Source organism: Macrobrachium nipponense, chromosome 31 (genome assembly GCF_015104395.2).
Source record: "Macrobrachium nipponense isolate FS-2020 chromosome 31, ASM1510439v2, whole genome shotgun sequence".
NCBI classification, from domain to species: domain Eukaryota; kingdom Metazoa; phylum Arthropoda; class Malacostraca; order Decapoda; family Palaemonidae; genus Macrobrachium; species Macrobrachium nipponense.
Window position 1 is genome coordinate 8,292,246 of NC_061093.1, and position 16,356 is coordinate 8,308,601.

The following is a 16,356-nucleotide window of genomic DNA, read 5'->3' on the forward strand; positions in this document are numbered from 1 at the left end:
CAAACCAATTCATCCACTCATGTAGGTTTGTTATCATTCCTCTCCCCCTTGCTAAAGAATGGAATTCCTGCTACTGATAGGTTTCTACTGATACTAATCCTAACAGTATGGCCACTTCACTCACCTGTACCTTGTCCGTTCCAGCTTATGATGGTACTCTCTTCTTACTGCCCTAAGTAAAGGAGACAGAATTTGAAAAGGAAAGAGGCCAGTTAACTCCTCCATTTCACATTCATACCATCATTTTAGTCCAAGGACCTCTGGGCAACCATATATATATATACGTATACAGGAAATTGAAAGTGGTTTTCATAACAAAGAACCCACTCTCAAATTTCAATGAACAGACAGACAACTCCTTAAAATTCCTCAATTTTGAGCTTCGATACCGTCACAGACCAACCGTCACAATCATTTTAACAGATATGTTCTTAAATGAGAGGAGGCCCACATTCCTCTGATGACCTTATCTTCTGTATAACCTCATTGGTACAACTTGACAAACAAGGAGTAGGCTTGCCCGATCGCCTCTGTTTGGCCTGTTCCTTTACGTCTATCATGTTAATGTTCTAGGTGACTTAGTTCTTTCTATAACCATAGAGTACTTTGACAAGTCAAAGCCAGCCTGCGAAGGTCCCTCACACATACTCACACCGTACTGAGCAAGATTAAGAAAGGTACCTGTCATCATGACCTGTGCTGCATTGACTCATTATCCCGGATTCCGGGGCCAACTGGAACTGAAGTTCCAGGCTACTTTTGAGTCTACATCAAAACCCTGGTTATTGAGTACTCCCACTCTACCAAGGTCAGAGGAAGACTCTCCATCCACAGTCAGTTTCCTGCAACGGGACTGATGTATGACACAGAGTATGTTTTCACTTGTCAGATTGGAGTTCTTATGTGCCCCATCCAGTTTACTGCTCCTGATTCATCTGAAGATTAGTCAGTGTGAAGCGATATTCACATGCCCAATCACCGGTCCAATGTATATCATCATGCATGTAAACATGTAATTACAGAGATTCTTCCTTCTGTTCTGGCAACCTCTCCACCAGATTACTGTCTACTGACCGAATGCCATTAACCCTCTTACGCCGATTGGACGTATTAAACGTCGAGTCAAAATGTCTCCCGTATGCCGATTGGACGTATCATACGTCGGCTCAAAAAAGTTTTTTTAAAAATTCGCGGAAAAATACTTATAGGCCTACCAGCCGAAAACTTTTGTATCACGCGCCTTGGGGGATGCTGGGAGTTCACGGATCAAGGCATTGTTTTGTTTACAATCGCTACGCAGGCGCGCAAGCGCGAATTTCTTTCTTATCGCACTAAAAAGTATCAGACACATCTCGGAAATTATTTCGTCACTTTGACATAATTTTTGCACCATTTTAAATTATCCTTTACATGAAGTATTATATATGAAAATGTGCGCAATGTTATGTAAAATACAACAAAAAAAATACTCATGATTGTAGCTTTTATCAGTTTTGAAATATTTCCATATAAATAACGATAAGTGCCAAAATTTCAACCTTCGGTCAACTTTGACTCTACAGAAATGGTCGAGAAACGCAATTGTAAGCTAAAATTCTTATATTAGAGTAATATCCAATCATTTGCCTTCATTTTGCAACAAATTGGACGTCTCTAGCACAATATTTCGATTTATGGTGAATTTATGAAAAAACTTTTTCCTTACGTTCGTGCGATAACTCTTCCGATAAATTTTTTCGTGCGATTGTCCTAATGTTTGCACCCTTTTAAATTTGCTGTTACATAAAGTTTTATATATGGAAATGTGCGCAATTTCATGCACAATACAACAATAAACAACCCATGGTTGTAGCTTTTATCAGTTTCGAAATATTTTCATATAAATAACGTTAAGTGCAAAAATTTACTTTCGGTCAACTTTGACTCTACCGAAATGGTCGAAAAACGCAATTGTAAGCTAAAACTCTTATATTCTAGTAATATTCAATCATTTACCTTCATTTTGCAACGACTTGGAAGTCTCTAGCACAATATTTCGATTTATGGTGAATTTATGAAAAAAAAAAAAAAAAACATTTTCCTTACGTTCGCGCGGTAACTCTTCCGAAAAAATCAGAATTTTTTTGTGCGATTGTCGAAATGTTTGCACCATTTAAAATTAGCTGTTACATAAAGTTTTATATATGAAAATGTGCACAATTTTATGTAGAATACAACTAAAAAGGATTGAAGGTTGTAGCTTTTCTCTTTTATAGAAATATTTGCATATAAATCACGATAAATAGAAAAAAAACCACGTTCGGTCAAATTTGACTCTACCGAAATAGTTGAAAAACGCAATTGTAAGCTAAAACTCTTACGGCCTAGTAATATTCCGTCATTTTTCTTCATTTTGAAACAAATTTGAAGTCTCTAAAACAATATTGTGATTTATGGTGAATTTTTGAAAAATATATTTACCTTCACTACGCGCGCCGATTCGCGGCCGCAAGTCTCCGAAATACGTACATCGCATTATCCAAATATTTGCTCCATTTCATATTAGCCTTTTTATAGAGTTTCATATATCAAAATGTGCGAAAACTCATGAAGAATACAATAAAAAATAATTGAAGGTTGTAGCTTTTTCTATCTCCGAAATATGTGCATATAAAAAAATAAATATATAAAAATTTCGACATTCGGTCAAATTTAACTCGTCCGAAATGGTCGAAATCTGCAATTCTAATCTATAACTCTTACAGTGTCGTAATATTCAATCAATTTTCTTAATTTTGAAACAAACTGGAAGTCTCTAGAGCAATATTTAGAATTACGGTGAATTTTTTAAAATAACATTTTTTTACGTCCGCGCGTTACGAATTCGTACATCATTTTGTGATAATATTTTTCCGGTGTTGCTTTTATTGTTTTACTATGTATTATATATCAAAAGGATTGCAATTTAGTGTACAATACAACGAAAAAAAAAGTAACTCGTTAGCTTCAACCGTTTTTTGTACAGCGTGATTTGAATACAATTATCTATGATTTTTTTTTTTCGCTACCATATATCGCATTATTTACATATGATAATGATATTATTTTTCATTTCTGATGATTGCATACTAAACTTCAGACAATGAAAAAAAAATGAGCCAAAAATGAACTCTTAATCTTCAAAACTAAGCGCGCTGTGATTTTTTGAAAAAATTATTTTTTCCGCTTTCGCGCTCACTCCAAACCGGCGCCGGCATACAGGAGAGGTTTTGATTTTTAGGGCTTCGGCGTAAGAGGGTTAATGGACAGAAACGTCCACTACACAGGCAGTCACAGCCAAAGGGTCATTCTGTATATGTGAGCTAATGACCTTTGGAGTCGTGTTACATCCGAGGTGACACTCTCCACCCAAAAACGGAGAACTATTAGTTCGAAAGGGGATACTGGTCACCTCCAGGCCTTGAGATATTAACCCTTAAACGCCTATTGGACGTATTTTACGTCGAGATAAATTGTCTTTTGGGTGCCGACCGGACGTAATTTACGTCGACATGGAAATTTTTTGTTTAAATTCGCGGAAAAATACTTATAGGCCTACCGGCAGAAAACTTTTCAATCACGCGCCTTTGAGCTTACCAGCCACTGACTTATTGATTTTCTTGCTGATTGGGCTGTGACAGTCCTAGTTCTAAGATGAAGAAGAATTTACTCTTCTCCTCTTGTCCCAAGGATCAGTCACGAAATCCCGTATCCTCCAACGCTTGACTGGTACACTCATTGATGCCATTGAACTTAGCTATGACATCATCTAGAGAAGAAGACGAAAAAGAAGGCGAATCGCGCCTTTTCTTTTTGTCTTACTTAGCCATTTTCACCTCTAGATACTGTTTATTCTTCATTACTGTGTGTACCAATGAGTCAAAAAGCGTATTTGGTTCCGGAGGCAGCGAAGTAAATCGAGAATCAGTAGGCTGTGACATCATGACTACCGCCATTACAAGCAGTCTTGGCTATGACGTCAACATGCTTGATGGAAGTGTGAGGCTGTTTATGGTACTCTTGCAGCCAAGATCAAGAGACCCACCTTCTGTGGCATTTCTACTTTACAAGGATGTGACAGTCCTGGCTCGAAGATGAAGAAGAAATTATTCTTCTCCTCTTGGCACGAGGATCAGTCACGAAGTCCCTGATTCTAGCCTTTTCCAACTCTTCACAGCAGCCACACTAGACTAACTTTCCATTATTCACTTTTTCGACAATTACAACTACTTCTTGTGCTTTCATATAATAGGGATGTAACAATCCTGGCTCGAAGATAGAAAAGAAACTTCTCCTCTTGGCTCGAGGATCAGCTACGAAGTACCTATATTTCCAGGATTGGCAGGAGAACGCACTGGCATCAAAGCCAGTCACCTAAGCTTGACGCCTAAGCGGAAGGATACAGAGGAAAGACTTGTCTTTTCCATTATGTGACTTACATCTCCTAACGCTTGTAATTTCTCTCAAAAACAATGTGCATTAAAAACCTCCCATCCGAAAGCATAGTTGTAAAGTACTCTTGTACCTCGAAATAAAAATGGAAGCATGCCTTTGTGTAGGCCGCAGCTGTGAAGGGATGTCATGGTGGACGCCATATTTATGACATCACTGAGCAACTCGAATGTGAAGCCAGCACCCTACCAGAAATGCAAGGCTGTTGGATGTTATTCTTGTAGTCATAGCAACCTGACATTAAAGGCTGCCTTGTTGCCCTATCTGCTTCTTTACAGATGGCGATGCATCCGACCGCCATCCAGTGCATGTCAAGATAAAAGGGACATCCATCACGTGGGATCCTGGGTGGCAACACGACGTTAAACATCAAACCAACCGTCCTTTTGGGTTGGTTCTCCTGATAAGCCTATCGCCGACCGCACACCTGCATCCTCTCTATCCACATATCTGGAAGAAAAACAAGATGGCAATGCACGCCTCTCCCCGCAGGGAAAGGAGCACAATTAGTCATAATTACTTCCCAAAGCACATCCAGATACATCAAAGCTTTGGACTACAGACAATCCATATGAATAAGCGATATTCCCAAGCACAAGTAACGAATTAACCGTACCTTAAGTTTCTTCACCTACGACTTACTACACGAAGAGTACTTCGACGGTTTCCATCGACATCGAAACGGCCGAAGAAAATAACAGGGCGTATAACTGCTTCCTGTGATATCCAGGAAGTCTCGCAGCACGAGAAAGCTTCATGTTCACATATCCGGGAATTCCAAGCAACAAATTGAAAACAACAGGGGGCAAAATAAACCGGCTTTAAAAGGACTGAGTAAACCACGTCCTCACTTAAAGGCGGTAAGAAAACAACTGACGGGGTCACGAGTTAATGAGGGGTATGTGGGTGGCCCCACATGTCTCGTGACCAAGCACAGATGCTAATAGTCCCTTGCATACACAATTATTTTAAACTTTGCCGGTTTCCAGCTGGCGCTGAGTATTTATCCTAATGTTAAGACCGAAGGTTTGTTTCGTATATGAACAAATATGCTTTGATGTTTTCTCATTTTCTTTCCTCTTCAAATAGCAAACTTTTAATGCATTCTCCTCAATAGATGGTTAAATGTGGTGGGGAAAGTTAATCACAGAATTATGCCTTTTTTTTATTGACATTAACCCTCTTACGCCGATTGGACGTATTAAACGTCAAGTCAAAATGTCTCCCGTATGCCGATTGGACGTATCATACGTCGGCTCAAAAAAGTTTTTTTAAAAATTCGCGGAAAAATACTTATAGGCCAACCAGCCGAAAACTTTTGTATCACGCTCCTTGGGGGATGCTGGGAGTTCACGGATCAAGGCGTTGTTTTGTTTACAATCGCTACGCAGGCGCGCAAGCGCGAATTTCTTTCTTATCACACTAAAAAGTATCAGTGACACATCTCGGAAATTATTTCGTCACTTTGACATAATTTTTGCACCATTTTAAATTACCCTTTACATGAAGTATTATATATGAAAATGTGCACAATTTCATGTAAAATACAACAAAAAAATACTCATGATTGTAGCTTTTATCAGTTTTGAGATATTTTCATATAAATAACAATAAGTGCAAAAATTTCAACCTTCAGTCAACTTTGACTCTACAGAAATGGTCGAGAAACGCAATTGTAAAGTAAAATTCTTATATTATAGTAATATTCAATCATTTGCCTTCATTTTGCAACAAATTTGACGTCTCTAGCACAATATTTCGATTTATGGTGAATTTATGAAAAAACTTTTTCCTTACGTTCGTGCGATAACTCTTCCGATAAATTTTTTCGTGCGATTGTCCTAATGTTTGCACCCTTTTAAATTTGCTGTTACATAAAGTTTTATATATGGAAATGTGCGCAATTTCATGCACAATACAACAACAAACAACCCATGGTTGTAGCTTTTATCAGTTTCGAAATATTTTCATATAAATAACGTTAAGTGCAAAAATTTCAACTTTCGGTCAACTTTGACTCTACCGAATGGTCGAAAAACGCAATTGTAAGCTAAAACTCTTATATTCTAGTAATATTCAATCATTTACCTTCATTTTGCAACGACTTGGAAGTCTCTAGCACAATATTTCGATTTATGGTGAATTTATGAAAAAAAAAAAAAAAAAAACATTTTCCTTACGTTCGCGCGGGAACTCTTCCGAAAAAATCAGAATTTTTTGTGCGATTGTCGAAATGTTTGCACCATTTAAAATTAGCTGTTACATAAAGTTTTATATATGAAAATGTGCGCAATTTCATGTAGAATACAACTAAAAATTACTGAAGGTTGTAGCTTTTCTCTTTTTTTGAAATATTTGCATATAAATCGACGATAAATAGAAAAAAAACCACGTTCGGTCAAATTTGACTCTACCGAAATAGTTGAAAACGCAATTGTAAGCTAAAACTCTTACGGCCTAGTAATATTCCGTCATTTTTCTTCATTTTGAAAAAACAAATTTGAAGTCTCTAAAACAAATATTGTGATTTATGGTGAATTTTTGAAAAATATATTTACCTTCACTACGCGCGCCGATTCGCGGCCGCAAGTCTCCGAAATACGTACATCGCATTATCCTAATATTTGCTCCTTTTCATATTAGCCTTTTTATAGAGTTTCATATATCAAAATGTGCGCAAATTCATGAAAAATACAATAAAAAATAATTGAAGGTTGTAGCTTTTTTTATCTCCGAAATATGTGCATATAAAAAAATATATATATAAAAATGTTGACATTCGGTCAAATTTAACTCGTCCGAAATGGTCGAAATCTGCAATTCTAATCTAAAACTCTTACAGTATCGTAATATTCAATCATTTGTCTTAATTTTGAAATAAATTGGAAGTCTCTAGAACAATATTTAGAATTACGGTGAATTTTTGAAAATAACATTTTTTTACGTCCGCGCGTTACGAATTCGTACATCATTTTGTGATAATATTTTTCCGGTGTTGATTTTATTGTTTTACTATGTACTATATATCAAAAGGATTGCAATTTAGTGTACAATACAACGAAAAAAAAAGTAACTCGTTAGCTTTGACCGTTTTTTGCACAGCGTGATTTGAATACAATTATCTATGATTTTTTTTTTTTCGCTACCATATATCGCATTATTTACATATGATAATGATATTATTTTTCATTTCTGATGATTGCATACTAAACTTCAGGCAATGGAAAAAAAATGAGCCAAAAATGAACTCTTAATCTTCAAAACTAAGCGCGCTGTGATTTTTTGAAAAAATTATTTTTTCCGCTTTCGCGCTCACTCCAAACCGGCGCCGGCATACAGGAGAGATTTTGATTTTTAGGGCTTCGGCGTAAGAGGGTTACTCAAGCAGCTGCTGTTATATTTCACTTCTTTGCCTAGAGTTATGTGGCCTACTATTGCTCTTTTCTTGCATTCCTCTTAAAAACATAACATATGCCTATAGTATCAAGTTACATGATGAAAATAAAAACAAAATCCTTACCTTTAATTTTCCCTCAGTAGTGAAATAATTTTCAGGGAATGCTATTTCAAAACGTATATATAGATCACCCTTCTCATATGGGTTCTTATACATTGGCATACCTTCGCCAAGCACTCCACGCACACAACCTACAAATGACAGATAAGGAATTACTATTATTCATAACATTAACAATTCTTATAAAAACTGAAAACATGTGCATTATAAAAAAAAAACACTGGTTTCATGTATAAACACACTCGTCACATATGTATACATATATGCATTACTAATTCAAAACAATGACACCACCACAGCCTGGCAATCACCTCCAAGTGGTCTCGGTCAAATTTTTTTTTTTTTTATTTACCTGGTTCTAAAACAGATCCAGGAGGGTGTTTGATGCACAAATTCCTGCCGTCTAAGTGCTTAACCACCATGCTAAACCCACACAAGGCCTCTGTTAATGATACTGTGTATTTCATGAGCAAGTCAGATCCATTACGTTGAAAGGTCTCATGAGGCTTTTCCTGCAAATAAAAGTCATTACAAAATCACCAAAGGCTCCAACAATTACAGTATGCAAATTCTACTATTATTTACTATGTTAGCTTAATAAACACTTCTGATTTTTCAAACGAGTCACTTTCTAAACAAATTTTGAAGAATACCGAACAAATAGCCCTTCCCAAATCAAAATAATCACCACCACTTACACACACACACACACACACACACACAAAAAAAAAAAAAAAAAAAAAAAAAAAAAAAAAAAAAAGTTTCTGTAATATATACACTACATTTTTGTTAAATGTCACATAAATATGGAATGCTCATAATAAAAGTACAATGCCAGACATTTTCAACTAGTCCAGTTTCCCAAACATGAAAGGTTTGTGGCAGGATTTGTTTTGGTAGCCCTGACAAGGGTAACATTGTAAACACCATCTCTATGCCAGAAAGGCCACGTGATGTCATGAAATAGGTGGAGGGTGGAATAGGCATGAAGTCAATGATAACATTATTGTATGATGAATGAGGCTGAGGGTGGTGGATGTATAGAGGTGTAATTCAACTGAGGCCTTTACAATATGAAGGGTCTATTGCCATTTTTCTAAAAATCCAAATAATGCCAGAAATCATGTTTGAAAATAAGCAGTTTACAAAAAGCGATATTCCAGTCATTTTTTAAGATATTTTTGTGATTTGTGTTGTATATTGTGAAGCAAAATCTACTACTTTATGACACTACTATACATTTCTTGTTGAAAAAATCAATCATATATTATAAGTTAATAATTATTATTATTATTATTATTATAAAGGATTAGTTTATCCAGAACTCTGAGCCTAACAAAGAAAATTGCTTCACAATGATACCTTTGAAATTGAAACTGAACGTATTTTGAAGTCCGAGACAGTGATTTTCCCCCCCCTCACCCCTAAGTCTCTCCGGGATATTTTTTCTTATATTTCCTGAACCAATTAAGATTTTTCAAATTTTTCTTGCACGTTGTTTGCCAATGTTTTTAGCTTTCCAAATGTTTTTGAGCACTGCCCCTTTAAAAGTAATTTTTCTATGAATATTTTTGTTAACACATGTATGGTAATAGAGCGCATGTAAGTGGATGTATCTGTAGCATGTAAGTGTATAATGTTTGTGTATTTATATTTATTTTCAATTCATATTATTGTAATAATGGAAAATATAGAAATATCCTATAGCACCTGACATGTAATAATGAGCAAAAATGAAGTTTTTATGATAAAACAAAGTTTAATGTATACTTACCTGGCAGGTATATATATAGCTATATTCTCTGTTCCACCTGGCAGAAATTTTCAAAACTCGCGGCAAACGCTAGTAACCTATTAGTAGTTCAGGCAACCACCACCCCGTTACCGTGGCGCTAGCGCTAGGAACCGTTCCCAATTGGGCCAGATTTTCTCTGAACCCTGTCCCCTGAGGGGAGGCGGGTGGGAATTAAATTATATATACCTGCCAGGTAAGTATACATTAAACTTTGTTTTATCATAAAAACTTCATTTTAATGTATGACACTTACCTGGCAGGTATATATATAGCTGATTGACACATTTGGAGGGGGGGGGGTCAAGGACAGCAACATTCTTAGAGTATAAAAAAAATATTATTCAAATATTATTAAAACTCCAGGTTCCTTACCTGCTAAGGTAGCTGACTTCATAGGTCCTGCCTCTAAGCCTGCTTAAACCTTAGTAGCTCTCAACAAGGAAGTGTCCTGTATGTTGAAGAAAGACTGGAACTGACAACTGGACGTGACCAATGTGTTGACAGAACCTTACAGCCCTCTTATGCCACGGCATTCAAGCTAGTAACAGATCATTTACCTGAACTACACACACACCATCACCGGATAATATTAACAAGACTGAGAAAAGTACCGCACACTTTTCTCAGACGACCAATAAACACAAACACCATCACCTAATAAAATCAACTAGCTTAAAAGAAGGTTATGGGGTAGTAACTCCTTTGCCCAATACTGTACCCGAGGACACGTATGGACCTAGCGTCTGACAATTATCAAAGGTTGTCTGAACTTTCCCTAAGATAATGAGACGCGAATATTGAATTAGTTCTCCAATATGTAGATTCAATAATTTCCTTGAGGGCTAAATTCTTTTTAAAAGCTAATGAAGTCGCCACTGCCCTGACTTCATGAGCCTTCACTTTCAAAATACCAAAGCTCTGCTCTTCACACAACATATGAGCCTCTTTAATTAACTCTCTCATGAAGAGGCTAGAGCGTTCTCGTCATGGGTCTAGTGGGGTCTTTACTGAAACACCACAGAGCATCAGACTTCCCTCTGATAACTCCTGTTCTTTCTATATAACATCGCAACGCTCTCACTGGGCAGAGAACTCTTTCTTGCTCTTGACCCACCAATTCAGCTAGACCCAAAACTTCAAAGGATCTTGGCCAAGGATTATCTGGATTCTCATTCTTGGCCAAGAAACCTTCTTGGAATGAACACACTGCATTGCCATGTCTCCATCCCACCTTCTTCGATATGGCCTGAAGCTCACTAACTCTTTTAGCAGTTGCCAATGCTACTAAAAAGATAGTCTTCTTAGCAAGATCTCTCAGAGAGGATTCCTCTAAAGGCTCGAATTTGCCAGAAGTTAAATACTTCAAGACCACATCAAGGTTCCAAGCAGGTGGCCTGCATTCTGATTGTTTCTTCGTACCAAACGACCTAATCAGATCTCTAAGGTCTAAGTTATTCGAGATGTCTATCCCTGTGTCTAAACACTGAGGTTAGCATACTCTTATAACCTTTGATTGTCGAAACTGACAAGCGTAATCCCTTCAAGTATAGAAGGAAATCTGCGATTTGAGTCACAGAGGTACTGGATGAAGACACTTTCCTTTTCTTACACCACTTCCGGAAATTGTCCCACTTCGACTGATACACTGTGATTGTGGAGGTTCTTCTGGCTCTAGCCACTGCACTGGCCACCTCTCTAGAATATCCCCTCGCTCTGACCAGACGTTCGATAGTCTGAACGCAGTCAGACCCAGAGCGAGGGTATTCTTGTGAAACCTGTCGAAGTGGGGTTGTTTGAGTAAATCTACTCTTAGAGGAAGAGTCCTTGGCGTATCTACTGTCCATTCCAGTACCTCTGTGAACCAACTTTTGGCCGGCCAAAACGGGGCTATTAAGGTCATCCTCGTTCCTTTCCTCTCCCTGAACTTCTTCATCACTTTCCCCAGCACCTTGAACGGAGGAAAAGCGTACAAATCTAGGGTTCGACCAATCCATCAGGAATGCACGACCGTCGACCGCCACTGCTTCCTGGTCTGGAACCGGAGAGCAATAGTTTGGTAACCTTTTTGTTCTGGCTGTCGCAAACAGATCCACTACCGGACGGCCCCACAACTTCCACAGGCTCTGGCAAACCTCCATGTGCAACGTCCACTCCGTCGAGAGAAGTTGCTCTCTTCTGCTCAACAGGTCCGCACCCACGTTCTTCTCTCCTTGTATAAACCTGGTGAGTATCACGACCTTTTCCTCTTCCGCCCAAAGCAGAATTTCTTTTGCCAGATCGTAAAGGGGAAAAGAATGAGTTCCCCCTTGTTTCCGGATGTATGCCAGAGCCGTGGTGTTTGTCCGAGTTGACCTGCACTGTCTTGTTCCGAATCAACTCTCTGAAGTGCTTCAAAGCCAAGAAAATTGCCATCAGTTCCTTCCTGTTTATGTGCCACTTTGTTTCGACCTTGTTCCAAAGTCCCGACACCTCTTGAGGGCCTAATGTCGCTCCCCAACCCAACGTCCGACGCGTCGGAAAACAAGACGAGGTCTGGGTTCTTCTGCTGAAGCGACATCCTCTTGCTAACCTGCCTGGAGTTAGCCACCACTTTAATTCCTCCAACTTCGGCCGGAATTAGAAACTGGAAGGAATCCGGTTGCACTTTTCTTGGCCATGAATCCTTCAGGAAAAACTGAAGAGGTCTCATGTGCAGTCTTCCTAAAGAAATGAACCTCTCTAGCGAAGAGAGTGTGCCCAGTAGACTCATCCACTCTCTTGCAGAGCATCGGTCTTTCTTTAGAAAGTCCTGCACCTTCCGAATGCATTGGGCTTGCCTCTCTGGGGACGGAAAAGCCCGAAAAGTCACTGCCGATATCTGAATCCCCAAATAAACTATCTGTTGTTGGGGCTCCAATTGAGACTTTCCCATATTCACTATCAGACCTAGGTCTTTTGCCAAGTCCAATGTTTGACTCAAGTCCTCCAGACATTGACTTCTTGATTGGGATCTTATCAACCAGTCGTCCAGATAAAAAGACACTCTGATCCCTCTTAAAAAATGTAACCATCTCGCCACATTGGACATCATCCTCGTGGAAACAGCTTGAGGGGGGCTTTCACAAAGGCCGAAGCAATATAGGGCCTTGAACTGAACGACCCTGTCCTGAATCACAAACCTTAGATACTTCCTGCTTCCTGGATGAATCGGAATATGAAAGTATGCGTCTTGTAAGTCCAGAGTCGCCATCCAGTCCCCTGGACGTACCGCTACCAGTACTGAATCGTTCGTCTCCATAGTGAACTTGGTCTTTTCTACGAAAAGATTCAGTTGACTTACGTCCAGCACTGGCCTCCAACCTCCCGAGGACTTTGCAACCAGGAATAGACGGTTGTAAAATCCCGGAGATTCGTGATCCAGAACAGGTTCTATGGCTCCTTTCTCTAGCATGGAAGCTACTTGCTCCCACAGAGCCGCTTTCTTCTCTAAATCGTTGTAATTTGCCCCGAGGGCTCTCGGAGATGTTGCGAGAGGAGGTCTTTTCAAGAAAGGAATCTTGTACCCTTCCCGAGCTACGTTGACAGCCCAGGGATCCGCCTTCATATTCTGCCAAACTTCCCAAAAACCTTGAAGTCTGGCTCCCACTGTCGTCTGGAGGACTGAGTTCTCATTCTTTAGAGGGGGTCTTGGCTCCTCTTTTCGAGGGTACTCTCTTACCCCTAAAGGCGGGTCGAGCGAATGTTCTTCCTCGAAAGGGCTGTTGCGAAGGCCTAGTATCCTTTGGAGTCTTCTTCACCAACTTGGTTGGTAAAAACTTTTTAACTGAAGAAGAAAGAAGATCTTGAGTGGCTTTCTGCGAAAGGGAGAGAGCTATATCCCTGATCACCTCTGAAGGAAACAGCTGTTTCGAAAGAGGAGAGAACAGTAACTCCGATTTCTGAGAGTTAGAAACTCCCTTTGAAGCGAACGAACACAACAGCAATCTCTTCTTAAGTACTCCTGCTGTGAATAACGAAGCCAGTTCATTCGTTCCGTCTCTCAGAGCCTTATCCATGCAGGACATAATGCTCTTAGCTGTCTCTAAGTCCTGCGAATCCTCTTCTTCTAAGGAGTTCGCTAGCGCTCCCAAAGACCAATCCAAGAAATTGAAGACTTCGAAAGTCCTAAAAATCCCTTTAAATAGATGGTCAAATTCTGAAGACGTCCACCAGACTTTGGCAGACTGTAACGCCTGTCTGCGTGAGCTGTCTACTATACTGGAGAAGTCCCCCTGGGAGGAGGCAGGTACTCCCAGGCCTAGACTTTCTCCAGTAGCGTACCATACTCCTGATTTAGAAGCCAACTTAGTCTGGGAGGAAAAACAAAAGAGTATTTTCCCGCTTCTTTCTTCTCCTTCATCCAGTCATTCACCCGTTGAAGGGCCTTCTTCGCCGAAATTGACATCGTCATTTTAAGGAAAGAGGACTTCTTTGGAGTCCTAGTCTTGGAAAACTGTGATAAGGGGGATAACGGAGCTGTCGGTTTAAATTCCCCCTCAAAAACAGCCATAAGACGTGAAGTCAGAACCTTATAATCTGAAGAAGGTTCCGTATTCTTTTCTTCAATTACTTCCAATTCTTCTTCTGCTGAAGAAATGTCTTGTAAATCCTCTTCGTATTGACGCTTCGTTGAAGGAATAGCGTCCTGCTGCCTGCGTCCTGCGGCTACCGAGGCGTCGGCGTCCTGCCGCCTCTCGATGTCCTGCCGCCTGCGTCCTGCGGCTACCGAGGCGTCGGCGTCCTGCCGCCTCTCGATGTCCTGCCGCCTGCGTCCTGCGTCCATCATAGACACGCCTGCTTCCTGCTGCCTGCGTCCTGCGTCCACCATTGGTCCCGCGTCCTGACGTTTGCGTCCTGCTTCTTCCGAAACTATTTTCCTCCTAGCGCCAGTGCGCCCTGCGTCCTCGGCGAACGCGTCCTTGTCTTCCCTTTTAGAAGACTTAACGGGAAGGAAATCGTCCTTACGCCTCGAAGATGCTTGTTCAGGAGCATCCCATGACTTCACCAGCACTGCCAACTTGGACTGCATTTCCCGTAAGAAATGCTTCGTACCATCCTCCTGAATGGTAGACGACGAAGGATGAGGATTACGAGCTGGACTGCGACCTAACGGAGAGCGATCCTGTACTCTACCCGACGGAGAAATACGAGGGGAGGATACATAAGAAGATGGAGGCGAATCTCCCATGGAAATACCATGCCGAGACGGACGTATATCGCCAGTGCGTCCTGCGTCCTCTCTAGTACGAAAAATCCTTTTCCTCTTGATCGGTACTGCTTCCCCGTCTTCCGAGGATGACAAACAACCTCAGGAACTACTTCCAAGCCCACCTATCTTGCGCCTGTCTCTCGAGAGCCGTTGATGTCCTGAACGTCCTCTTGAGTGGGCGAGACACCACTGCATACCGACGTTCTCGCTCGGAAGTCGAACCTTCCGAGGACGCACACTTCCCAGTTACGCCTTTTCTGCGGCGAACTGCAACAGCCTGGGAACTTGCAACAGGACTGTTCGAAGGGACGCCTGACCGTGACAAAACCTCTCTCGCCTCCCTTCGACTGTCGACATGCCTTCTCCCTTGGGTCTGGGAGCTTGACAGAGGTCTAGGTCTAGGAGCACGAGAGAGACGATCAGACGCCCCCTCCACTACACTTTCACTGACATCGAAAGCACTAACTCTATCTGTAAGTCGCTGTATCTGGTCGCCCATGGACGCAAGGGCAGCGAACACCTTCACAATATTTGTATCGTTCGCCTCCTCCGATACAGCAGCGGGCGCAGGAGATACCTGGGGAGAAGGAACTACCAACTCTACATTAGAAGGAGCTGGAGAGGAAATACATTCACTCCTTTTACTAGAAGAATTTGACTTCTCACTACGAGAAACAGATCTCCTTACACGATCTTTCTCAAGTCTCTCAACATATTTCATAAATATCTTCCATTCCTTCTCTGATAAAATCTCACATTCAATGCATCTATTCTCCCAAGTACACCAAAGTTCTCCCTACACTTCTTACAAATGGTATGAGGGTCGACCGAAGCTTTCGGCAATCTTACCTTACACCCCTCTTTTACACACACTCTAAACATACTTCCAGTATCAGACATCTTTAATGAACAATCCAAAGCGAATGCCAAGCTAACGTTTCCGAGTACAATACCAAAATCCAAGATCAGGTCAGCAACGAGAATGAAATTCTAGCAGGGAACCACCAACAATGTTGCCGGTTCGGCTGGCAGAGAAAATCTGGCCCAATTGGGAACGGTTCCTAGCGCTAGCGCCACGGTAACGGGTGGTGGTTGCCTGAACTACTAATAGGTTACTAGCGTTTGCCGCGAGTTTTGAAAATTTCTGCCAGGTGGAACAGAGAATATAGCTATATATATACCTGCCAGGTAAGTGTCATACATTAAAACCTGCATTTACTTACTGGTGCATACATTCACCAAGTGGCTGACGCATACTGTCATTCTGCACACTTTAAGCCGCCCAGCTGGCTAGGACAGACCCTTCATATTGTTCAGTTTGCACTCAAGTTATTATACAAAGGCACA

The 16,356-nt window shown here is 40.5% G+C and overlaps 1 protein-coding gene across 2 annotated transcripts in view; it reads right to left on the minus strand.

The window, feature by feature from the left end:
* Positions 1-16,356, minus strand: part of LOC135206626 (dnaJ homolog subfamily A member 2-like) — a 172,147-nt gene that overhangs the window by 15,162 nt on the left and 140,629 nt on the right. For both annotated transcript variants that reach the window (XM_064237966.1, XM_064237965.1), the window contains 2 exons: positions 8,340-8,499; positions 7,991-8,118 (listed from right to left, as the gene is read on the minus strand). In XM_064237966.1, coding sequence (XP_064094036.1) covers positions 7,991-8,118; positions 8,340-8,499 — 288 coding nt within the window. The remainder of the gene's footprint in view (positions 1-7,990; positions 8,119-8,339; positions 8,500-16,356) is intronic.